The 25,649-nt window shown below is 44.3% G+C and overlaps 1 protein-coding gene across 1 annotated transcript; it reads right to left on the bottom strand.

Moving 5' to 3' along the window:
* Positions 1-2,562: 2,562 nt before the first annotated feature.
* Positions 2,563-25,462, bottom strand: LOC309375798 (uncharacterized protein; the record flags this gene model as incomplete). The annotated part of the gene is made up of 28 exons (XM_081921722.1): positions 2,563-2,588; positions 3,328-3,434; positions 4,535-4,706; positions 5,411-5,539; positions 6,541-6,633; positions 6,868-6,971; positions 7,947-8,121; positions 8,543-8,644; positions 9,117-9,218; positions 10,234-10,335; positions 10,810-10,908; positions 11,408-11,514; positions 11,871-12,054; positions 13,514-13,615; positions 14,114-14,215; positions 14,862-14,968; positions 15,437-15,608; positions 17,521-17,640; positions 18,688-18,792; positions 19,307-19,402; positions 19,494-19,589; positions 21,106-21,201; positions 21,293-21,388; positions 21,481-21,576; positions 22,288-22,383; positions 22,696-22,800; positions 25,192-25,301; positions 25,452-25,462. The coding sequence occupies 28 exons, from the start codon at positions 25,460-25,462 to the stop codon at positions 2,563-2,565; spliced, it is 3,012 nt and encodes a 1,003-aa protein (XP_081777848.1).
* Between the last annotated feature and the right edge of the window lie 187 nt (positions 25,463-25,649).

Here is a 25,649-nt window from a genome sequence, read left to right as displayed (position 1 = left end):
GACGAGCTCCTGACAGGCACCTCCTATTGTCACCCTAAATGCTTCTCTCCCTTGGCCCATAAAGACTGTTTTCACCAGAGTCAGAATAACTAGTGTAAACATTTTAAGAGTGATTGCAGGAGTTTCGCCACTCCCCACATGAGAATGATATTAGTTCAGCCTTTCCCAACTTGATCCATTAATTCAGGGATGGTGTATTGGGATATTGCAGGAAACCATTGCTGTTTTGAGGTGTGCAGCAATGTTCCTTTCGTGTCTAGAAAGGCTTTGAATGGTTACTTCTGTTCCTATCCTGTTATTCCATAAAATAGTGGTTTCTCAAAGATTTTATGTCACCATGTGGGAATCTTAATATTTAAGATAGGCTTCTGCTGATCCCACACTTAGAAGTTACCTGTTTGGGCTGCCTGCCCAGGTGTCTTTCATTTTGGTGGGTAGCTGGTGTGTTCTCCCAGAAACTGCGTTATACAAAACAGTGTACAAGCCCTGAGAAAACCTCTTCTGGTTGAATGTCTATGAAAGGCTATCCACTGAGAGTGCTGTGTACCAGCCAAGCTCCACCTTCAGCACCCAAGACCACTGCTGATAGGGTTCACAGCAATCTGAAGGATGTAAACTAATTGCAGTGCTTTGTGGTTTTCTTTGGGCTGTGCAATAACATCTTTAGCCTACACCCCATTTGTGTGTTCATTGGGTTCTGAACCACCCAAAAACCTCTGTCCCATTGCAGAATGGATGGTGAACCTTTAGCCTTCCATCATATATTGCTGGGCATTTTAAGAGTGGTCACGTACCACGTGAAACTGATGCCAGTCCAACCTTCCCCAACCTGATCTGTTAAATCAGGGATGGGGATCTTGCAGCCCTCCAAATATCTTTGGACTTCTATCAACCACAGCCAGCATGGCCAATGGTCAGGGATAATGAGAGTTAGAGAGTGTGAGAACACCCAGAGAGCTCTAGGTTAGGGAAGGTTGTATTAGTCCACAACCTTCCTTTAAGCTGAATGCTTCAAGTGTGTTGCCTACCACCAGAAAAAAACCAATTACTAGTACAGATACTTAGTTAATTCTTCTTATTTTTAACAAGCTATATTCATTTGTTTCAAAAATATTTGCAAACAACTTCAAATAAGGTTTCGGCTACAGGTCCTCTCTGGTTTCCCTGGGACCTTCTGCATGCAAAACATGTCTTCTACCAATGAGTTGTGGTCCTTCTTCCAAATATGAAGTAAGATGCTAGACCTAATGATTCTAAATAAAGGGCTGATTTAACCTCCTTCCATCGGGCCTGTAAGACAGAGCTATTCCACCTAGCCTTTAGTTTGAATTCAGCCTGATCTTTTATTTCCCTTCCCTTCCCTCCCCCTCCCCTTTTATGAAGATCACCCACTCTGAGACCCCACAGCTAATTCTCCCCTGGCCTCCTCACTGGCCCAAGTAGGACTAATTCGGCCAGCTAACCCTGGTGATTATCTAATGCTTATTAGATAGATTTCCCCTAAACTGATTTCTGAACTTTAAATTTTATTGTTATTCATGTTTTTATACTGTATTTTATGCTGCTTTTACAATTAAGTGCTTTAAATTCGTTGTTAGCTGCCCTGAGCCCAGTTTTTGAACCAGGAAGGGCAGGGTATAAATAAAAAATTATGATAATGATGATGATTATTATGATTTAAATAGGAAGCTGTTTTATACCAAGCCAGGTCATGTGCCCATTTATCTTAGACTGGTAGCAGTTCTCTTGGGCTTCAGGTAGGAATATTTACCAGCCCTACCTGGATATGCCGGGGATTGAACCAGAGACATTCTGCATGTAGAACAGATGCTCTGCCATTGAACTGTGACCCTTTCCATTGTTTTCACATGACATAATGTCAGCTCCATCACTGTTGTTCCTGTAAACTGTTAAATCTGAAGCCTTTTGAGCAGTTGCACAGTAATTGTGAAGAGAATTAGACACCGCCATCAAGGTTGGGGGTTGCGTTTGAGACTTTATTGCATTAAGTATGAGCCATAGGCCGGCAGCAAGGATGAATGAGAAGACGCCACCTTCTTCCAGAGATGGGTAGAAGCTGAAGACTGCAGCTGACTGCTCATGGGGATTCCTCCTTCACACCTTTTTGGTCATTTCCTTAAGGAGAGGAAACAGAAATCCAGCATGAAAATCTGGACTGATTCAGTTCCTTCCTCCCCATATCTCTAAAGCCCAACTTCCCCGTGTATTGGTAATTCATTAAACAAGCATAACGGTCAGAGAATCTTTTCATTTATTGACATATTTGCATAGATAAAACACTGAAACAAAGGAACTCTGCTGTGGTTGTATGTACAATTGCTTCAGGATTAATTTTGTGCAGTGTTTTACTGGTACATCAGCACCTTGATAAAGCAAAGAATGAGGACGACACCAACTGTATGCACAATTAGATCAACTTTGCTTTTTTGCTGTTTTTCTCAGCATACACACAGACACAAAGCATTGGTAAAACACCACACATGAATCCTTTTGCAAGCATACATACAATTGGACCCTTTGGCAATGTTTAATCTATGTATGTCAGTAGTGAGTGTTGGAAGAGAGACCTGAAAGAATGGGAAGATGCAGCAAACAGAGTTAGATGAATCTGCCAATTTCCGTTTCCCTCATTTCCTCATTTTCCCAGCCTTAAATTCAGATCTCTGCATTTCCTCATCAGATAGCAATAATAATAAAAAATCCTCATGAAAATTCACCAACATTTTAGTACATTTTTTTCCTAACGCGTTTTTGCAAAGCACTTCTTCGCATACATTTTTTGTATATAATTTTTGCAATGATATCCATTTTTATGCATATTTTTCATTTGTGGGTGCATTTTTGCACACATTACTTGACTGGAGAACCAAAAAGCACAATTCAGAAAAGTGCAAATGCCAAAGGATGGCTGTGTTTCAGTTTGCGTATTGTTTCAGAAAGTGTGGATTAGCCTTTAAATGCAAACTGAATCACATTGCTCCCCCTTCTCCAGCAGCAAACGGTGTGTATGAGCGATTTGGAAATTAAAAACTATACATAATAATGGTGGATTCTCAAGACATTGGCTCCCCCTGCAGAAATAAGACTAAGAGTTCAAAAACTCCCCAATCTGGGGAGAAATTCAGATGACAAGCATTTCAGACATATCCAGCCAAGTCACAGGAAAGAGAGTTGGCATGGTGACTACCGGGCACATGACATGTGATATTGGGTAGTTCACTGTTAACTTGAAAGAAGGGAATCCTTTGCAAGACCCATTTCCCCTGGCTGCTCCATATAAGAACTGGATGTGATATTGACACTCACCTGAACAGAAAGATTCTGGGCAGGTGAACTGGACCTTATAGTCGTGGCAGACACCCCTTTTTCCTTGCTGGGCATTGATGCAAGCGAACCCATTGACTGCATCATTCCTGTTCAACGACACAAGGCAGAGTATGGGAGACAAGTATGGTGGAAAAATAGTAGCCAAATTTGAGAGAGTGGCCAGTTCCTGATTTCCAGTATAGGTGGCAAAAGCTGGTTGAACTCCAGTGGACTGCACAGATTGTTTTCCTGCTTACATCAGAAGTTGGGAACCTTCAGCCAACAGGCCCAACTAGACCTGGCAACCCTCCCTGTTTGGCCCACAAGGCTGTTTTTGCTAAGCTATAGTCACCTGCCCCACACCTGATGCCATAGATGGTAGCAGGTGCAGGACAGGAAAAGTCGTGGCAAAGTGGGGTTTGCAGGAACTGCCTGTCAACTTATTGTGCCTTTACAAGGGCTGACAAACTTTCTGACGGCAAGAGCTGTTTAACAGTGAAATGAACTCCATTGGAAAGTAGTGGACTCTCCTTGGAAGTTTTTTAACAGAGGTTGGATGGCCATCTGTCAGGGATTCTTTAGTTTCAATTCCTTTATTGCAGGGGTTGAACTAGTTGTTCCTTCCAACGCCACAATTCTTTGATTCTGTTTTTTTCTAATTGCTGCTGTTATTTGTTTAGGGTGACTTTCTCAAATTTCCTTCCATTTTTTAAAAAACAATTTGTAGGTGAAATAAGGCAGGTTGCCAAAATAGCCATACATTGAAACTGATGGCATGAGTACACCGTTCAAATTCCTGTGAGGGTCATTTCAGGGACAACCATTCTCTAACTCTGAAAGAGCATTGTGCCTCTCAGAGTTAAGCCACCCGATTCATCATCCCAGTCCTGGGACTCAGCTGTACAGCTGCAAATAAAACGTTTTAAATGTGTTGTAAAGTGCAATATACAAATGCAACACTAGATTTTTTAAAAAAAGCATTTTTGCAGCATTTTTTTAAAAAATGTGTGTGGATTCCACCCTGGTCTTAAATGCAAAACAAAACAAAATTATACAGTTCTATCCAATTAAGTTCTACTTAGAGAGGAGTTGATAAAATTAATGGACCTATTTTAGTCATGCTCATTAATTCAACAGATTGGAATTAACACTGGATGCAGCCTATAGCCACCATCTCCGTCTTCCCAAGTCAGAGAGGAATTCTCACCTGGAAAATATCTGTCCTGTCTGAGAAGCTGGGATTCCATCCACAGTTTGGACCTCGATAGCAATTGGCTTGTTGCAAATGGCTTTTGGATAGTCCTTTTTGAGGTAGTATATCAGCTCATAGTCCCCAGTTGCACTGGGATTGTCCCGGTTTAACCATTTTGTCTTGCAAACTAAGGGAGAAGAAACCAAGAGAGTAGAGTATTAGAAATTGTTGCAAATCTTCCAGCCCAATATTCTTCTCTGCTTATGGTTGCAATAAAAGTAAACCCATGGACATCTATGTTTTCAGAGCATGTAAAGGTAAAAGGACCCCTGACCATTATTTCCAGTCATGGCCGACTCTGGGGTTGCGGCGCTCATCTTGCTTTATTGGCCGAGGTAGCTGGCGTACAGCTTCCAGGTCATGTGGCCAGCATGACTAAGCCACTTCTGGCGAACCAGAGCAGCGCACGGAAATGCCGTTTACCTTCCTGCCAGAGCGGTACCTATTTATCTACCTGCACTTTGATGTGCTTTAGAATTGCTAGGTTGGCAGGAGCAGGGACCGAGCAACGGGAGCTCACCCTGTTGCGGGGATTCAAACCGCTGACCTTCTGATCGGCAAGTCCTAGGCTCTGTGGTTTAACCCACAGCGCCACCCACAGAGGTCCAAATGAACTGAACTTCTGAGAAACACAGGCCTACGTGTCAGCATAGTTGCAAGTCAGCATGGTGGGCAAACGAACAGAAAACAGCCTAATTCACGCAAAATTAAAGAGATGCAACATGAAGAGTGTTGCAGTCCCCTGAGATCCAGACACTATAGCTTTAATAATAATGATAATGAGATGTAAAATTCATGGCTAGAATTTTTCACTTGGATTTTGCTCTTTACCTGGTGCAGGGCTTTGGGGAGCTCTTTGGACTGGCACAGTGTCGATGGGGGTATTAGCTGTCGTTGTCTGCACAGGTAGAGAGTCAACAGGTGTGCTAGCTGCAGGCGTCAGCCCAGACTGATCCTGGCCTGTTGGGAAAGTGATTGGCGCCATTACTTCTGAGAAGGGAGATCTTGGAAAGAAATGGGAAAATCTCCCAACGAAAGAACAGTGGCAAGAAAAATGGATGAATTGCGCAGAGCTGGCTAAATTGACATACAAATTGCGGGACAAGGACAACTGTGACTTTAAGGAAGAATGGGAGATTTTTACAAATTATCTAAAAAGACAACAAAATGAACTGGACTCCTTGGCAGGTTTTGAATAAACATACACAAATCTATTGGTTGCTAACAGGGTAGATAGATAAGGTAAGGATATGTATAATTTCATAACATGCAGAGAATAATACGTGCTGAGAAATCAGAGAGAGGAGCTCTGGGGTGGGAGGGAGGGTTTGAAGGGGGGTGGGAAAAAGGGGGGAAGTAATGAATCTGATATGCTTTGATAATCTGTTATGTTGAAATTGTTAATAAAAGCATTTTTTTAAAAAAAGGAAAGAAATGGGAAAATCAGGATAGATGCTGAAGCCTTTTCCTTCAGTAACACTTCCACACCAAGGGCTCATCTACACTTCCCTTTGTCCCATAATCTCTTCTCTTCGTTCTGCGATTTCAAGGCACAGGGTCCCAGAGGTTTTCCTTTCGCTCTGTCGCTTTTCCTGAGAAGACCCCCCGATTACTGCTGAATTGGAACAATCCGTAGAAATGCTGGGATTGAAGCTGGATTATTCCTGCATTGCAGGGGGGTTGGACTAGATGACCATTGGGTCTCTTCCCACTCTGAAGTTCTATGATTGTATGTTTCCCATGTGCTCCGCCCCACTGACTTTCCTCAATTCCGCAGGACAGGAAGTGCAGAGTGGCATCTCAAAAGCATTTCCTTGCCTAAAAATTTTCTCCCCCAATGGTCACAGCTCTGTGGAATATAAATGCGGGGGGATGTAATAATGTAATAATATTTGTGTATATGAGGGCTTAATGTTTCCACATTTTCTAGCTCTTCAGCTGTGCACACCTGCATTTCTTACCTTGAGTGGGGAACTGGTTCGTCTCCTGTGTCGCTGGTACAGGTGCAGCAGTCGCAGCAGATGTGGATTCCACCCCAGGCTGGCCTTTTCCTACTGGAAACATATATGTAATTTAGGTAACATTAGGGATGCGGGTGGCGCTGTGGGTTAAATCACAGAGCCTAGGACTTGCCAATCCAACTATACAATTCTATGACTTTTTTATTCAAATAGAGGACTGCTCCCTGCAAAGCAAGACGCCCCACCACCTTATCCCCAATGCAAAGCCTTTTCAATCAGCTCTGCTTTCTTGCATGATTGAGCTGGGGGGTGGTCTTTGTTACTCACCACAGAAGGAATCAGGACAGGTGAACCGCACCTGATAATCAAGGCACATGACGCCTTTTCCCTGGTGGGCATTGATGCAGGCAAATCCACGGGTAGAATCATTCCTGTTTGGATCACAGGAGGAACAGACATGGAACAGCTGAAGGAGAGTCATTTGAGGTGGCAGTCATTTGAGGTGACATCCCAACATGGCCAGGGAGGCAGGGAAAGCCAAAACCACAAACAGGAGTGAAGGAAGCTGTCATGGCTTATGGGGAAGTCAGACCCTGAAGCTGTCGTGCAACTGAAGCTGTCCTTCCAGGGCTGCAAGCACCCAACTGACCAGCTATAGAATAGGCATAGGCAAACTTGGCCCTCCAGATGTTTTGGGACTACAGCTCCCACCATCCCTGACCACTGGTCCTGTTAGCTAGGGATGATGGGAGTTGTAGTCCCCCCAAAAATCTGGAGGGCCATGTTTGCCTATGCCTGCCATAGAATGATGCTTCCAACATGGGATGATAGCTTCAGCTCCATGACAGCCTCAGCTGCAAACACCCCATGTGCTTATTCCAGAGGACAGAACAAATCATAGAATTAGGTCCACAATGCTTATTTCAATTTACAAGAAAGCAGATTCTGAGTAGACCTTAGGAAGGACTTTCTTTTGGTATGAGCTGCTTGACTCTTGGAATGGGGTAGACTCTACTTCATTGGAGGTTGGGTGGCCCTCTGTCAGGAATTATTTATCTATGATTCCTACATTGCAGCGAGTTGAACTACTGGTGGTTGGAGGCTACTTCCAACCCTACAATTCTATGATTTCACTCAACCCACTCACAGATCTCCAAAGTTCTCATAAAGGCAAACGCCCTTATCATTCCCATTCAAGGCCACCTTCTCTCTGGAGATGGTAAACCTGTGTCTATGAGATATCTGGGGAGGCCTTCATAGCTGATAAAGAAGCAGTGTACAGATACATCGTGGAGGAGTCTTGGCTGCCAAAGAAAATTGTTTATAGACAGCCAACTAGGCTCACTTAAGAGCCAGCTGAGACAACTTCTGCCAATCATCTCCAAACTCATCCCATGGAATCTTACACAGCAAACTGTTGCCCAGTCTCGGAAGCTGGGATCCCATCCACTGTCTGGACCTCAATTGCAATTGGATCAAGACAGATTGTGTCAATTTCATTTTCATCCATGATATCAGAAAGGAGTTCGTAGTCCCCAGTCCCAGAAGGATTATCCCGGTCAAACCATTTGGTCTTGCAAGCTGAAGGAGAAAAAGAAATGTGAGTTGTAGCTGAATAAACAGTGATAACAATGGGAAGGCGTTCTCTGTTTGCCCCCAAGTGGAGACAAACTGGAGCTACAACAACATGCTGCAGAGTGGATTGTCCTGCCCAGTGTTTCAGCCAACCAGCCCATGCCTGCCCTTCAAGATACTGGAGCGGTAGTCAACTGAGTTTTACCTATTGAAATTAATGGACCTAACTTAGTCATGTTCATTATTTTCAATAGATCTCCTGTGAGCAGGACTAACTTTGGAGACAATCCTATAAAAAGAATAACCACACAAGTTTTAATTAAGTCGGTTTTAAGCAACCATGCTTCTGCCAACTTGGAGCAGGCAACACAACTGAAGGCATATTGCTCATGCGCACACACGCACACACACACACACACACACACACCTTGCGCTTGAACTTGGGACCCAGTTTTCACTTCTGGAGAGACAGCAGTTGGGGCTAGAAGGGTAACAGGCTCTAACCCTGCCCCAGGTTGATTCTGGTCACCTGTAGAAAAGAGGTTGATGGCTGGAGTGAAAATGTTCTTGCATGAATGCTATTTACGTCATTATTTCATTTCTATCATACCTATCCCCCAAGGAACAAAAGGTGGCATGATAGATGGTTCCTCACTTAATTGTTTTAATCCACACGGCAACCCTCTGAGGTAGGATAAACCTCCATGGCTAAGTGGGAATTTAAACCCTGGTCTGAGTGGGGTTTGAACTCAGCCCCTAAATGGAAAGGTTGGTGTGAGGCTGCTATATATATAAATACAGTGGTACCTCGGGTTAAGTACTTAATTCGTTCTGGAGGTCCGTACTTAACCTGAAACTGTGTTTAACCTGAAGCACCACTTTAGCTAATGGGGCTTCCTGCTGCCGCTGCAATCTGCTCTCTACCAGGGGAATACTATAGGTTACCCTTATTTATTCCAAACAGTCCATCTCTTGACACAACACTGGTGTTGCTTACATACCTTTTGCTGGGATATTTGGACTGCTTTGCACTTGCTCCAAGGTGGGAGTTGGAGCAGGAGGTGTAACGGGCTCTGGTGCTGGTGTGGACTGGATCTCACCACCTATGGAAAAAGATTATGAGTTTGAGGCTGAAGGAAGGGGACCAGTGTGACTGTGGGAGGCCTTAAAGGAAAAGATACATTCCATTATTTATTTGATCTTCACCATCCCTTTCTTGGTTCTTCCTTTTCATCCCTTCTCAAGGATCATATATAGAGGGGATATGTGCCTCTCCCCTGACCCAGTCTGGAGACCACCTGCCCCAGATCCAGAACTAAATCAATTTGGGGTGGGGTCAATGTTTAATTAGGGTTTTCAGAACCCTAATTAAACATAAGGGAAGGAGAGGGAAAAAGGAAGGAGAATTTGCATCTCCCCTGCCAAAAAATCTCAACCTTCCCTACAGGACTGCACCAGCCTACATGACTGAATCCTTTGCTCAACTCAAAGTATTGAATCCTTTGCTCACTGGCAAATGTTCTGGTCAGAGAGACCCCCTGTAGTTTTCCTGTTCAATGCCCTTTCTCCCAGATGGCCTAACCCAGGGCTATCCAGTGCTGTTGTGACTTGACTTGGTTGAACCCAACCCCAGACCCCCAGAATTGACCTGATTCAGTTTGGGATTTGGACGAATCCAGTATACAACCCAAACATATAATGCATACAATGTGGGACTTCACCAGCAGTTGGTTTTTCAACTCCCTGTGTTCTGGCTTTCTGACTGTGATTGTAGACTGGAGAGTATTGGGCTACAGGGCTTGATGTTGGGGAACGAGATAATTTCTATCAACCCTCTATTGTATCTTTTGTTAACTTTGCCCTGCCTGCCACTCCCCTTGTATTCTGGTGGGATTAACTAGGAAAAATTCTAAGATTAGTCCTGGGGGCATGTTCAGTTTGCTTTAGTTTACAGTCCCTTCACATTTGCTTTCCACTTCATGTTACCAAACCTGCTAGGTCTTCTCCTAAGAATGGCACCCCAAGACCACTTTTCTCTCTAGCACATGGATAAGACCTTTGACACTTCTGTATGTATCCCCAGTATCTCTCAAGATAGCTGTAGTGTTGCATGCCTACCTTTTACTGGGATTTTTGGACTGCCTTTAATTTCTTCCAAGGTTGGAGTTGGGGCAGGAGATGTTACTGGCTCTGGACCTGGTGTGGATGGGATTTCACCACCTATGGAGGAAGATTCCAATTTGAGGCTAAAAGATGAGGACCAATGCGATGCAGTCGTCCCTCCTAAGAAATGCTATGGCTTTGAACTCCACCTCCAGATGCTATCTTCCTTAGGACTGTATACTGCATAACGTGTATATAATCTGCTACTGCTAGGAGATGGGATTATTTCTACTATTTCTTTACTGGCTCTTTAGCTAACTTGCTTTCCTGCTTTCCATTCCCCCAGGATTCCAGACAAATGATGTAGAAGGATTCCTAAAATTAATTCCGGAATTTGAGCAAGTTTGTGTAGCTTTCAGTTCCTATAGTTCCACTTCATGTTACCAAAGTGTATGGAATGTTTCACCTTTTGGTTCTTCTCCCAAGAATGGCATCCAGAGAAGGGCTTTTTCTCTCACACGTGGATAGGATCTCCACTTTGGTTATATAGCCCAAGTATTTCTTGGAATAGCTATAGGGTGGCATACATACCTTTCACTGGGATTTCTGGACTGCTTTCAACTTGTTTCAAGGTGGGAGTTGGGGCAGGAGGTGTAACAGGCTCTGGTCCTGGGGTGGGAGGGATCTCACCTATGGAGAAAGCAGATTGCAATTTGAGGCTAAAGGATGAGGACCAATGTGATGGAGTCATCCCTCCCAGGAAATTCTATGTCCCTCTGCTTCTTCCTTAGGCAATTGTTCCCTGCTTTCCATCTCCAGATGCTACCTTCCTTAGGACTGTATACGGCACAACATGTACGTAATCTGTGTCTTAGTTCACCTGTTTGAGCTACCTGCTTTCAGAATGTGGTATGCTTGTAGTCTAGAAAATGCTGTTCATGTGTGTCATTCCTTGGTGGTGGGGATATTTGCGTTTTCTATTTTGAAATGTGGGTATTTATGTGAAATGTGGGATTATGACACCACCCCAAGCTGCACCAGACTGACAGAAGATGGTGGCTGTATTATTTTTTATCTTCTCTTTACCTGTACGGGGAACACTATAAGCTAAAGGTGAGAGTGTTCATTCCTGCAAACTAAAGCAAATTATCACTGCATAATTATTAGAAGAGCACGCTTAGAAACTTACTGGAGCAAAAGGGTGCTGAACAGGTGAACCGCACCCGGTAGTCGTAGCAGAGTTGCCCTTTCGCTTGTTCAGCATTGATGCAGGAAAAGCCAGTGATGACATCATGCCTGCTCAGAGAAAGAAGCAGATAGGTTGCAGTTGCAGTTGCAGTGCACAGAATGTTAGGAGGTATTGAGACAGAGCAAAGTCTGTAACCATAGAAATAGGGGCAGGGATGTAACTCAGTGGTAGAGCATCTGCCTTGCAAGCTGAAAGTACCAGGCTCAGTCACCAGCATCTCCAGGGAGAACTTGGAGAGATCCCTGCCAGCGATCCTAGAGAGCTGCTGCCAGTCAGTTTTTACAATACTGAGCAAGATGGGCAATTGGTTTGACTCAAGGTAAGGAAGCTTCTTATGTTTCTGCAGCTTTGCAGCTAGGCATTTAAAAATTGCATTGCATACAAGAAAGGCTTAACATCTCACACAGCAATCGGTTGCCCAGCCTTCAAAGCTGGGATCCCATCCACAGTCTGGACCTCGATCGCGAGTGGCATTCTGCATATCTCCTGAGGGTACATCTGAATGAGGTTAAAAAGGAATTCCTGGTCTCCATCACCCGAAGGATTGTCTTCGTTAAACCAGCGGGTCTTGCAAGTGGAAGGAGACTCTACCAAAAGAAAAGCGATAGAAGGTTTCTTAGAATGCTTATGAAGCATCTGAAGAGGAGAAGGCTTGGTGCCTTGCCAGTGTCCAAGGATAGTCAAATCAAAGGCCTCTGAATTAGGAATTCAGTGCTATGGTTATTTTTCAAATTAATTGGAATCTCTTGTATGATATCTACATCTATACACACATCTATAATTTCTGCTTTTTTCTATCTTCTAGGTCAGGCTGTGGGACTTTATGACCCCTTTATGTTGTTGGACTCCAGTTCCTATACTCCTCAGCCAGCATGTTCAACTGTCTGGGATGCTGGGAGTCCAGCAAAATCTGGAAGGTACATAAGTTTCCCATCCCAATTCTAGGTCTTTCTCCAAAGGCTGCACACAGAGAACAACTTGCTCTCCTTCCTGTGGACACCACTTTTGACTCTTGCACATGTCCCAAATGGAGCATTACTTGAAACAGGCTCTGTGTTGATGACATACCTTGTTTTTATTTCCTGCTGCGGTGAGCTGTGTTGTGGTGTGTGGGTAGGTGGGAGAGGGTACTTATTTGGGGGCTGACATGTTATGGTAAGAGCCAGTAGCACTTGGTGGGGCTGCAGTGCTTTGACTTCTGAGCAGTGGCAAGGCAGAAGCGTGGTCGTTGTGGTAGAATGCGCTGCTGGAACCAATCCAGTGTTCCTGCTGGTGCATTTGCACCATGCCAACCTCTCTGCCACCAGTCACTCCTAGTAAACTGCAGCAACACCAGTGATAACAGGTCAGGTGAGCATTGCTGACCACTATTACTTAGAGCAATGAGAAGTCTACTAGAAGGCAGAATGTGGAGGAAGGCATGGTTGTGATCTGTCAGTTAAAGCAATCGTCTGGGGCCAACATAGATGAGTATTTATTTATTTATTTATTTATTTATTTATTTATTTATTTATTCATTCATTAGGAATAGATCTAGGAGCAAAGGCAGATTTAGGGGAGAACAACCGGTTCGCCCACACTGAGCACTGAGTCAAGAAGGTGCCACAGGGAGTCCCACAACAATGACTTAGAACAGAAGGTGAGAGTTGAGCTCCCCCCCCAAAAATGTTTTGGGGTGTTGCATAGAGTGCTGCTGAAATATAAAAGCCCAAAGTCCACCACTGCTAGGAGATGGGATTATTTCTACTATTTCTTTATTGGCTCTTTAGCTAACTTTGTCCTGCTTTCCATTCCCCCGGGATTCCAGACAAATGATGTAGAAGGATTCCTAAAATTAATTATGGAATTTGAGCAAGTTTGTGTAGCTTTCAGTTCCTGTAGTTCTACTTCATGTTACCAAAGTGTGTGAAATTATCCGTTTTTCGGGTCTTCTCCCAAGAATAGTGTTCAGAGAACAGCTTTTCTTTCAGCACATGGATAGGACCTTTGACACTTCTGTATGTATCCCCATTATCTCTCAAGATAGCTGCCATGTTGCATGCCTACCTTTTACTGGGATTTTTGGACTGCCTATAATTTCTTCCAAGGTTGGAGTTGGGGCAGGAGATGTTACTGGCTCTGGACCTGGTGTGGATGGGATTTCACCACCTATGGAGGAAGATTCGAATTTGAGGCTAAAAGATGAGGACCAATGTGATGCAGTCATCCCTCCCAGGAAATGCTATAGCCCTCTGCTTATTCCTTACGCAATTGTTCTTTGAGCTCCATCTCCAGATGCTACCTTCCTTGGGACTGTATACTGTATAACATGTATATAATCTGCTAGGAGATGGGGCTATTTCTACTATTTCTTTATTGGCTCTTTAGCTAACTTTGTCGTGCTTTCCATTCCCCCAAGATTCCAGACAAATGACGTAGAAGGATTACTAAAATTAATTCCAGAATTTGAGCAAGTTCATGTAGCTTTCAACTCCTGTAGTTCCACTTCATGTTACCAAAGTATGTGAAATTTTTCACGTTTTCGTTCTTCTCCCAAGAATGGCATCCAGAGAAGGGCTTTTTCTCCAGCACGTGGATAGGATTCTTTGACACTTTGGTTATATAGCCCAAGTGTCTCTTGGAATAGCTATAGGGTGGCATACGTACCTTTCACTGGGATTTCTGGACTGCTTTCAACTTGTTTCAAGGTGGGAGTTGGGGCAGGAGGTGTAACAGGTTCTAGTCCCGGGGTGGTTGGGATCTCACCACCTATAGGAAAAGATTCTGAGTTTCAGGCCACTGTGATGGAGCAGGCTCTCCAAAGCAGCAGCTACATTTTTTGTGTATTAGCCAAACATTCATTTGTCTTTCCCCCTCTCCTTCCTCCTTCATTCATGAAGGAGCATCCCCACCCCCAGCGTTCTACCCGGACACTGAGGTCCAGCGCCGAGGGCCTTCTGGCGGTTCCCTCACTGCGAGAAGCCAAGTTACAGGGAACCAGGCAGAGGGCCTTCTCGGTAATGGCGCCCGCCCTGTGGAAGGCCCTACCATCAGATGTCAAAGAGAACAACAACTACTAGACTTTTCTGAAGGCAGCCCTGTTTAGCTAAGCTTTTAATGTTTGATGTACTACAGTATTTTAATATTTTGTTGGAAGCCTCCCAGAGTGGCTGGGGAAACCCAGCCGGATGGGCGGGGTATAAATTTATTATTATTATTATTATTCGGCAAAAGAATTCCTGCATTTCAGGGGTTGGACTAGATGACTCTTGCAGTCTCTTCCACCTCTATGATTCATGCGTTACTTAACCTACAATCTGTGGTTTGTCTGACTGCATTCTGTTAACTGTTCTACACACTGAACCAGGAAGAATTTCATCAACAGGATTAAAAGAACAAAGCAGTTAAAACTTACCAGAGCAGAAAGACAGTGGGCAGGTAAATCGCACCTGGTAGTCATGACAGCGCTTGCCTTTTCCCTGGGAAGCATGGATGCAGGAAAAGCCAGTGCGGGCATCATTGCTGTTCAGAGAAAATGAGTCTCAATAGCCTTGTCTCGTGCTATCACATAGGGTTTTCAATGCATTTTCAACACCTTAAACTGCAATAATGAAAGGGGACTGCCTAGTCATGCCATATTTACAGGTATTCGAATAAAAGTAAAAGTTGAAGTCGAGCTTTGCATTTCTTTTACGACAAGAATTAAACCACATCGCCAGTGCAACATTGTGCATGCTTATTCAGAGGTAGTGGACTCTCATTCATTGGAAGTTTTGAAACAGAGGTTAGATGGCCATTTCTCGGGGATTCTTTAGCTGTGATTCCTTGACTAGGTGACCCTTGGGGTCCCTTCCAACTCTACTATTCTATTATTCTTTCCTATCCCTAGTTTGGACACAAAATGAAAGCTCAAGACACAGTAAAAAACACCCCCCCCTAAAAAACTCCACCAATTTCCAAGACCCATTTCACACAATACTAAATTCTCACGTAGTAAATATCTGCCCAGTCTCAGAAGCTGGGGTCCCATCCAATGTCTGGACCTCTATAGCTGTTGGTTCAGAGCAAATGTCATTGGGATACTTGTCCAAGATGTCAAAGAAGAATTCGTAGTCCCCAGTTCCAGAAGGATCATCTTCGTCAAACCAGCGTGTATTGCAAACTGGGGGATTAACAAGAACAAAAATACAAGACAACGAAGTTAAATATCTCCTGAAACCAAAACACGAAGTACATATACATCTGTTTTATTGGTGCACGTATAGAAGGGGAGGCAGAAAAGGGACTCAGAAAGTGGGGGACCTTTGACCCTCTAGATGCTGCTGAACTACAACTCCCATGATCCATGGCCATACCTGCTGGGGCTGATGGGTCAAAGGTTCCCCACATTTGAACTAAAAGGGACTGAAAACTGATGCAAAAGGTGTGCACATAGTGTGGTTCCATTCAACATTTGGAAAATAAGAAAAAGATGGAGAATTCCTTGTGCAAAGGCTACATAATCCAAAACTCCAAAATCGAGGGAGAGACTTGAATGAGGATACAGAAGCATCATCCCTAAGTAAAACCACAGCATGTTTTCATTCACACATTGTGATGGGCTTGCAGATGTGCCTTGCAGTTCACAGAGAAATGTTGGCACAGGAGGCTGAGATTCTGGTGTAGACTAGTCTTATACAGGAAATCTATATCTAAGGGTTGCACCCAACTAAGTCCTGCTCAAAGTAGACCCATTAAAATGAATGGATCCAAGCCCTCCATGCTCATTGATTTCAAAGGGTCTACTCTGGGTAGGATTAATGCTACATACAACTCTGTGGACATCTTTATGAGGAAGGGCTGTAACTTTGCAATATGCAGAAGGTTCCAGGTTCAATGTCTGGCAACTCCAGGTAGGGATGGGAAGATCTCCAGCTGGAAACCCTGGAGAGCCACTGCCAATCAGTGTAGACAATCCTGAGCTAGATCGTGAACCATGGGCCCATGCAGCCCTCATCCTAATTTCACGCAGCTGGAGTGGAGTCAGGGAGGGGAGTGAGTGAGAAAAAATGCAATGGAAAATATATGAAATGAATGGAGTGATGTAAGTAGGAGAGTTGGGGGGAAGCCCTCTGAAAGTGATTAGCTCATCTCTCTGGCAAGAATGATCTGACTCTTCTCTGGTAGCCCACTAGGGGCAGGGAGAAAGAAAGGGGTGACAGAGAGAGGGGGTCACAGAAAGAGATGAAAGAGAGGAAGAGAAGAGGGTGACAGAGAGAGAGAGAGAGAGATAAGGGGGTAGCAGAGAGAAAGAAGGGGGTGGCAGAGAAGGTGGTTGTGACCCCCAGACACTAAGCTCTGTGTGGGATAAATCCAGACTCATAGGCTTAATGCATGAATGGGTTAAGACCATAGAGTAGACTGTTCTGTCAAGCTTAGCTAGGTTACTCCCCCTAACCTTGAGAGGTTATCAAGCCTTGGTTCTTTCCTTCCACTGTGTGAAGCCTACCAGGCTTAAGCTCGATCCTCCGAGCTTAAACTATGTGGCTTTAGCAAGCTGTCGTTATTTTTCTAAAGAAATAATTTAGAAAACATTTGGAACAATTTTGAAACATAAGTTATACATACTGCCTGTCTTTCTTGTTGTTGTATAGAAAAGCACATGAATCTGACCTTTGATGAGTTGGTAAGTAAACCGTTCTTAACTTACCAAATGCGTGGTTTCTTTCTTTTCTAAGGGAAGTCAGGAACTTTGGAAGCAACTTAGAAAGGGATATTTTAAAAGTTAAACAGCCTCTATTTCCACACTTTACTTGGCTGCATGTTTTGTGATTTTAAATCTCTGCTATGCCACCAAAGAGTACTTGCCCCAAACCTGGATCTAGGCATCTAGGGAATTTTCCTTTTATTTTACCATATTTAGTATGTTTTATTTTTAACCAATATACAAATCAAGTTAACACTCAAATTGATCCCATCCACCACTGGATTCAGCCCTGCCCAATACTGGCATGTGGCCCACCAACGGATTGGAAGGGTGTCCCTCCCTTTACCAATTGTTATTTTGTCTGTCTCTCCTCTCTGCTCATCCCTACCTTTCTGGGGACTTTGGGTAAGAATCTGCTCTGAGTCAGGGGTTGGTGCTAGAGATGCAAAATCTTCCTCTCCACACTCTGACTCATCATCATCATCATCATTGAAATGACCATCATTTTCTACAGAGATGGATACAAAGTAGATAATGATTGCCCCCCATACCGTACCAACCGAGGATGCGCTGTGAACACACCAATGGGGTCCAAGGACCTAATTCTGAACCATTTAAGTGTGTCTATTTGGAAACTTGGGGGTGGGCCAAAAGATTTTTGAGAAACTGCCCCTCACAAACATTGATCTAGACTCCTCTCCTAGTTCATCAATCTTTCAAAGGTTGAGGAAGTGCTGTAGTTCAGTGGTAGATCATCTGCTTTGCATGCAGAAGGACCCAGGTTAAATCCTTTCTTACCTCCCTTTTGACTCTCAGCACTGGTGGTTTCTTCTGGTCCAGGTTGAGGTGTCTGAGCTGGAGGAAAAGTTGTCTCTGGTCCCAATTGAGCTTGGGCGGTGGGAGCTGAAGAAGAAGATTAGAGGTGAAACTTGTGTTATATCTTTTTTTGGGGGAGGGAGGCATGTGGGTTTCCCAGGGGTATATGGTTGGCCAGGGTGAAAAACAGGAAGCTGGACTAGATGGTGAGGTCTGAATCTAGATTCAGTCCAGTTCATGCAAACATTAGCAGAGCCCAACTGGGTCTGATTAGCCACCTCTTTCTCCTGTTCTTACCCCCCTTCTGATCCCTGCACTGCTGGTTTGTTCTGGTCCAGGGTGAGGCGTCTGGGCTGGAGGTAAAGTAGTCTCTGCTCTTAATGGTCTTAATGGAACGTGGGGAGTGGGGGCTGAAGAAAAATGCCATAGGTGAAACTTGTGGTTCAGCCTTAGTAGTATCAGATGCATATATTTCTCCATGGGGATTTCTGACCCATGAAAGACCATGACAGGTGGATTTGTTTGATTTGCAAATTTGATATTTGCAAATCAAACAAATATCAGAAAAGATGTTGAGTGCCCAGGAAGTCCTGTCATCCAAATAAAATGGAACCAGATGGTACCTCTGTGCAGAAATTCCTATCTCAACTCAAAAGTGAGGACTGCCCAATATTCTACATGACACATCAAAAGAGCTGAATTAATTCTGTGCCTTGCCACCTCTTTCCCTTTTTCTTACCTCCTTTCTGACCTTCGGCACTTGTGGTTTGTTCTGGTCCAAGGTGAGGTGTCTGGGCTGGAGGGAATGTCGTTTCTGGTCTTAATGGAACCTGGGGAGTGGGCTCTGAAGAAAGAGTTCAGAGATTAAACTTGGGGTGCAGACTTGGGAGTGGTAGCTGAACTGTGGGGTTCTGAGGCTCCTTGAAGGAATGCCCACTTGCTTCAATTGATTCTTGACATTTATATTTGAAAATTAAGCAAATAACACAAAGGACATTGTGGGTGTTCAGTGCAGTCTACCACCCAAATAAAAAGCAGTTGAGTGGCATCTCTTCCCAGAAATTCTAGTCACCTCTTAGACGTGGGGAACACAAAATATTCTAGATCAGTGGTTCTCAACTGGTGATCTGAGAACCCTGGGGGGGTCTGCATAAAACACCCCGGGGTGTCCATGGCACCATTCACATAACAGAAACTACTATAGGTAAGTCAAATTTACAAAAGTATGGGGTGCATGGTTTTGGTTTTCAAACACAGAGGGCCAGCAGCACTTAGCTAATTACAAACTACTGTTCTAGATGACTCAAATGGCAACAGATCCCAACCAATTGATTAGACACCTCTGTTTCCATTCCTACCTCCCTTCAGAATGGTGGTTTGTTCTGGTCCAGGGTGAGGCGTCTGGACTGGAGGTAAAGTCGTTTCTGGTCTCAATGGAACCTGGGGAGTGGTCTCTGAAGAAAGAGTTCAAAGATTATTGTTCTAGATGACTCAAATGGCAACAGATCCCAACAATTGATTAGACACCTCTGTTTCCATTCCTACCTCCCTTCAGAATGGTGGTTTGTTCTGGTCCAGGGTGAGGCGTCTGGACTGGAGGTAAAGTTGTCTCTGGTCTCAATGGAACCTGGGGAGTGGGCTCTGAAGAAAGAGTTCAGAGATTAAACTTATGGTGCAGACTTGAGAGTAGCAGCTGAAGACATTTCTCTGTGGGGTTCTGTGCCTCCTTGAAGGAATGCCCACTTGCTTCATTCTTGACATTTATATTTGTAAATTAAGCAAATATCACAAAGGACATTGTGGGTGTTCAGTGCAGTCTACCACCCAAAGGAAATTCAGTTGGGTGGCATCTCTTCCTAGAAATTCTAGTGACCCCTTAGATGTGGGGAAAACACAATACTCTAGATCAGTGGTTCCCAATTGGTGATCTGTGGACACTCAGAGGGTCTGTGGCACCATTCACATAAGAAAAGCTACTACAGAGATATCAAAATTTTCAAAAGCACGGATTGCATGGCTTGACTTTTGAAAAACAGAGGGCCTGCAGTATTAGCTAATTAGGATCAACTGTTCTAGATGACTCAAATGGCAACAGATCCCAACCAGTTGATTAGACATCTCTGTTTCTATTCATACTGTGACGGCGCAATGACATTCCCTCCCCTTGGCGCCATTGGGCCTGCCCTCACGTAAATATAGTGCAACCATCTCACAGTACACCAATTACATGAATTTCTACAAATTACCCCATATTATCTAGTGGGGACTTGTGTGAGGGAAAACTTTATGATTTGGAGTCTCATGCAGGATTTGATCAAATAAACGAGAAATATTTTATTAAACAAAGGACACTTCTGGTTATAATGTTTTCTCAGGAAACCGTTCACCTAATAATATTTATACTAAACCTAAGGGTTGTTATGGACTTCTGATCAAGCACAGCTTGTTTTAAACTTCAGTTGCTTATGTTCAGTTACTTTGCTTCAGGTAGATGTTACAGGTTTTTAGACTAAAGGGTAAATGTTCAGCTTATTTCCAGTTATTTCACTTCAGTTCTTTCTCAGTTGCACAGCTGTTGCTGCTTAATACCTTGGTTCTTAAATAAGGTGGTACTTCTTGTCAGTTACACACCCCTTTGACAACCCTACTGCTGAGGTACTCCAAGTAACAGACTCAAGGGATCACCACACCCCTCTTACCTGGTTTGGGAGTATTCCACTTTTGTAGCAGAATCTCTCCCCTCCTGACTGGAATGAGACTTAAGTAGACTGTATCCTGCCAGCTTCTACTTCTCCTGGCTCAACCTCAGCCTCCCAGTTAATTCTTGGCCTATTATTCTCATGGGACACCATACACTGTCCTTCACACTAAACTCAGAGACTCCTTTATGTAGCTTTTGATATATTCATGAGAGTGGATGTTTCTACTCAGAACCAACTTTTTCTCTTCTCACCCCCTATCTCCCAAACTGAAACCTGTCTCCCAACCTAAAACCTGTCTCTCCAAATCCTTTTCTTTTCAACTCCCTCTCTTGGAACCCTGGCCAATCAGAAGCTGCCATTCATCAACTGTTTGTGGGCAGGGCAAAAGAAAAAGAAAAAGAAAACACTTGGTTACCCAACCTGCCCAGAAAAACAAACTTTTCTATCATACCTACCTCCCTTCAGAATGGTGGTTTGTTCTGGTCCAGGGTGAGGTGTCTGGGCTGGAGGTAAAGTTGTCTCTGGTCTCAATGGAACCTGTGGAGTTGGGGCTGAAGAAAGAGTTCAGAAATTATTGTTCTAGAAAACTCAAATGGCAATAGATCCCAACCAGTTGATTAGACATCTAAGTTTTATCCCTACCTTCCTTCAGAATGGTGGTTTGTTCTGGTCCAGGGTGAGGCGTCTGGACTGGAGGTAAAGTTGTCTCCGGTCTCAATGGAACCTGGGGAGTGGGGGCTGAAGAAAGAGTTCAGAGATTATTGTTCTAGATGACTCAAATGGCAAACAGATCCCTACAGTTGATTAGACACCTCTGTTTCCATTCCTACCTCCCTTCAGAATGGTGGTTTGTTCTGGTCCAGGGTGAGGCGTCTGGACTGGAGGTAAAGTTGTCTCCGGTCTCAATGGAACCTGGGGAGTGGGCTCTGAAGAAAGAGTTCAGAGATTAAACTCATGGTGCAGACTTGAGAGTAGCAGCTGAATACATTTCTCTGTGGGGTTCTGTGCCTCCTTGAAGGAATGCCCACTTGCTTCAATTCATTCTTGACATTTATATTTGTAAATTAAGCAAATAGCACAAAGGACATTGTGGGTGTTCAGTGCAGTCTACCACCCAAATAAAATGCAGTTGGGTGGCATCTCTTCCCAGAAATTCTAGTCACTTCTTAGACGTGGGGAACACACAATATTCTAAATCAGTGGTTCCCAATTGGTGATATGCGGACCCCAGGGGGGTCTGCATAACCTACCCTGGTGGTCCGTGGCACCATTCACATAACAAAAGCTACTATAGAGATATCAAAATTTTCAAAAGCATGGGGTGCATGGCTTGACCTTTCAAAAACAGGGGGCCTGCAGTACTTAGCTAATTAGGAACAACTGTTCTAGGTGACTCAAATGGCAACAGATCCCAACCAGTTGATTAGACACCTCTGTTTCCATTCCTACCTCCCTTCAGAATGGTGGTTTCTTCTGGTCCAGGGTGAGGTGTCTGGACTGGAGGTAAAGTCGTTTCTGGTCTCAATGGAACCTGTGGAGTGGGGGCTGAAGAAAGAGTTCAGAAATTATTGTTCTAGATGATTCAAATGGCAACAGATCCCAATCAGTTGATTAGATACCTCTGTTTCCATTCATACCTCCCTTCAGAATGGTGGTTTGTTCTGGTCCAAGGTGAGGTGTCTGGACTGGAGGTAAAGTTGTCTCCGGTTTCAATGGAGCCTGGGGGCTGGGGGCTGATAAGAAATGTCAGAAGTGAAACTTGTGGTGCAGCCACAGTCATATACATTTCTCCATGGGGATTTTTGACCCATTGATGGTTTTCCTCCTCTCCTGCTAGGTATCTATATTTGCAACAAGCATATATCACAAAGGACATTGAGTGCCCACTAAGGTCTGTCATCCAAAGCAAATAGAACCAGGTAGTGATTCTATGCAGGAATTCCTATCTTAACTCAAAACTGAGGACTGTGCTATAGTCTACATGACACAAGAGCAGCCGAGCCCAAATGAGTCTGTGCCTTGCCATATCTTTTTCCTGTTCTTACCTCCTTTCTGACTCTCAGCACTGGTGGTTTGTTCTGGTCCAGGCTGAGGTGTCTGGACTGGAGGTAAAGTCGTCTCTGGTTCCACTGGAGCCTGGGGGCTGGGGACTGAAGAGAGAATTCAGAAATGAAATTTGGGCGCAGACATGGGAGTGGCAGCTGAAGACATTTCTCTGTGCCCAAATGAAGGAAAGCCCACTTACTTCAATCTACTCCAGGTTTTTATATTTGTAAATTAAGCAAATATCACAAATGATATCGTGAGTGTCCAGTGCAGTCCACCACCCAAAGAAGATGCAGTTGGATGATATCTCCACCCAGAAGTTCTTTCCACCTCCCGGAAGTCATATGCTGGATGACTTAAAGGGCAACAGATCCCAACCAGTTGATTTGACGTCCCTGTTTCCATTATTACCTCCCTTCTGACCCTCAGCACTGGGGGTTGTCTCTGGTTCAGGGTGAAAGGTCTGAGCAGGAGGTAAAGTCTCTGGTGTCAATGTTGCTGAAGGGCTGGAGGCTATGAGGAGAAAGAACATAGCTTGCTTGCTTGCATTCCATTTACTAAAGCACTTTATTGATTCCTCTGGTGTTTTTTTTAACCTGTGACACATTTCAACCTGTACATTATCTCCCAACCCCAACCAGTTCTTTGTACTTATTCCATAAGCATCCCCTACTCAGGATTTGAATTGGTAATGATAGGTATTGAAGTCTGTACTGTAGGTTGCTGCACATTATTGGTATATTTGGCTTGAGGGAGTGCTGTTAGGTTTGTTTGTGCACCATGTACCAACGTAAAATGGGTGGTAGTGGCCATGCTGCAGCTAATCTAATTGATGTGAGGGAAGTTTCTATAATCAGCTGTGACAGTGTGACACTAAAAAGGCATGCTAACATGGAGAACCTTTCAAAGGCTTTCTGACAACCACCTGCTTAGACTGGCTTTAAGAACATCAGAAGAACCTGCTTGAACTGGTCATTGGCCAATCTAGTCCAGTATCCTGTTCTCATATTGGCCAAACAGATGCCTATGGGAAACTTGGAATCAGGACCAGAGTGCAGCAGCCACTCTCCCCACTTGTGATGTCCAACAACTGGTCTTCAGAGGCAATTTTTGTGGCCAGTAGCCATTGATAGCCTGCTCCTCCATGAATCTGTCTATTTTAAAGCCTTCCAATTTGGTGGCCATCACTACATCTTGTGGGAGCACAGTTGAACTATGCAGTGTGAGAAGATTTCCTCTTCCTTTTGTCTATGTCCTCAACTTTGAAACATTTGCGTTCTGGACTAAGCCTGCAACCATGGGGAGATTTCAGGGATACTTGAATATGATGCAATTCTGTAATATTTTTCTGGCATTTCTTCTAGGTTATTTGGTTCGGTGACTGGCTTTGGTTTTCATGTGATTCTGTCTTGGCTTCCAGGAAGAGATGTGCTATGTGCCCAAGCAAGCATTTGCAAAATACTTGGGAACATAACACAGCAACGCCCAAGCACCTTACCCTTCTGACTAAGCCCTGCTCAGGCACCTGTCTTATTCTTTGGACTCCCATTTGTAGTCAAGACAGAAGGAGAAGGATCTGATGGAACTCTAGCCTCCTCCCCACCCTGGACCAATATATATTGTTACATGCCACCAGTGCTTACCCGGGGTTTGGTCTCCTTGAAACGAAGGTCAGTAGAGACTGGGGTGTCTCCACGATATACGTTTTATTTACACATGTATACATACTGAGCATCGAATGGATGGGCTCATAGCACTAACAGCCCATCAGATTCCTATTAGGTTTCTAGGGGAGCCCCAAAGCCCAGCAATGAGCAAGTCATATCCCTGTGTCCTCCAGCTTCCAGCATTCAGGGCTCAGGTTTTTCACTCTCTCACACAACAACTCTGGCTTTTGTTCTCCTAAGTACCAGCCAGGTCGGGGGTGGGGGGAAAAGGCCCCCCATTTGTTCCATGGCACAGAACAACTTCTTTGGATATGCTAAATCGTGATACAGTGGTACCTCCGGTTACATACGCTTCAGGTTACAGACTCCGCTAACCCAGAAATAGTGCTTCAGGTTCAGAACTTTGCTTCAGGATGAGAACAGAAATCATGCTCTGGTGGCACAGCAGCAGCAGGAAGCCCCATTAGCTAAAGTGGTGCTTCAGGTTAAGAACAGTTTCAGGTTAAGTACGGACCTCCGGAACGAATTAAGTACTAAACCCGAGGTACCACTGTACATAACTAGTCAGCCAAAGCCATTGCCTTGAGATAGGAACCAGATTGGCAAACTTGCTAGTATACATTCTATACCCACAGGTGCAGGATCCCAATAATTGGAAGAGACTTAGGGCATAATCCAGACTGACTCCCTCCCAAAAACTCATAACAGTCTATTATGGGTATGCACAGGCCGCCAATATTCACCTTGAATCAGATCCCTAAATAAATACACGGCAGTCCTTGCAAGTAGTTATGGTATTATTTGTAACAGAACTGTGGAAGTGCTCACCAGTAGGACAGTAGGCTTCGGGGCAAATGAAGCGCACTTGATAGTCACGGCATGACTTGCCCTTTTCCTGCTGGGCATTGATACAAGCAAAGCCACTGGTGGCATCATTCCTGTTGGGAACACAGGGAAGAACAGGGTGTCAGGGATGGGCCAAGGCAGCCACAAGAGGCAGAAATTCAAAGATAAGAACCCGGCTAAGGAACCAGTAGAATAGGGGGCATGGAATCTCACACAGAAAACTTCTGCCCAGTCTCAGATGCCGGAATCCCATCCACTGTCTGGACCTCAATGGCAAGCGGCTGGGGGCAGATGATGTGGGGATTTTCATCCCAGAACTGGGACAGGAGTTCGTAGTCCCCAGTCCCGGAAGGATTGTCGCGGTCAAACCAACGGGTCTTGCATTCTGCAAAAGAAGTGGGGGAGGGGGAGAGAGAGAGAAAAGAAAAACCAACTTTCAA

The sequence above is a fragment of the Podarcis melisellensis genome (assembly GCF_964234715.1).
Source record: "Podarcis melisellensis genome assembly, chromosome: 8".
In the NCBI taxonomy this organism is placed as follows: Eukaryota; Metazoa; Chordata; class Lepidosauria; order Squamata; family Lacertidae; genus Podarcis; species Podarcis melisellensis.
This window is presented reverse-complemented; position numbering and strand designations above follow the sequence as displayed.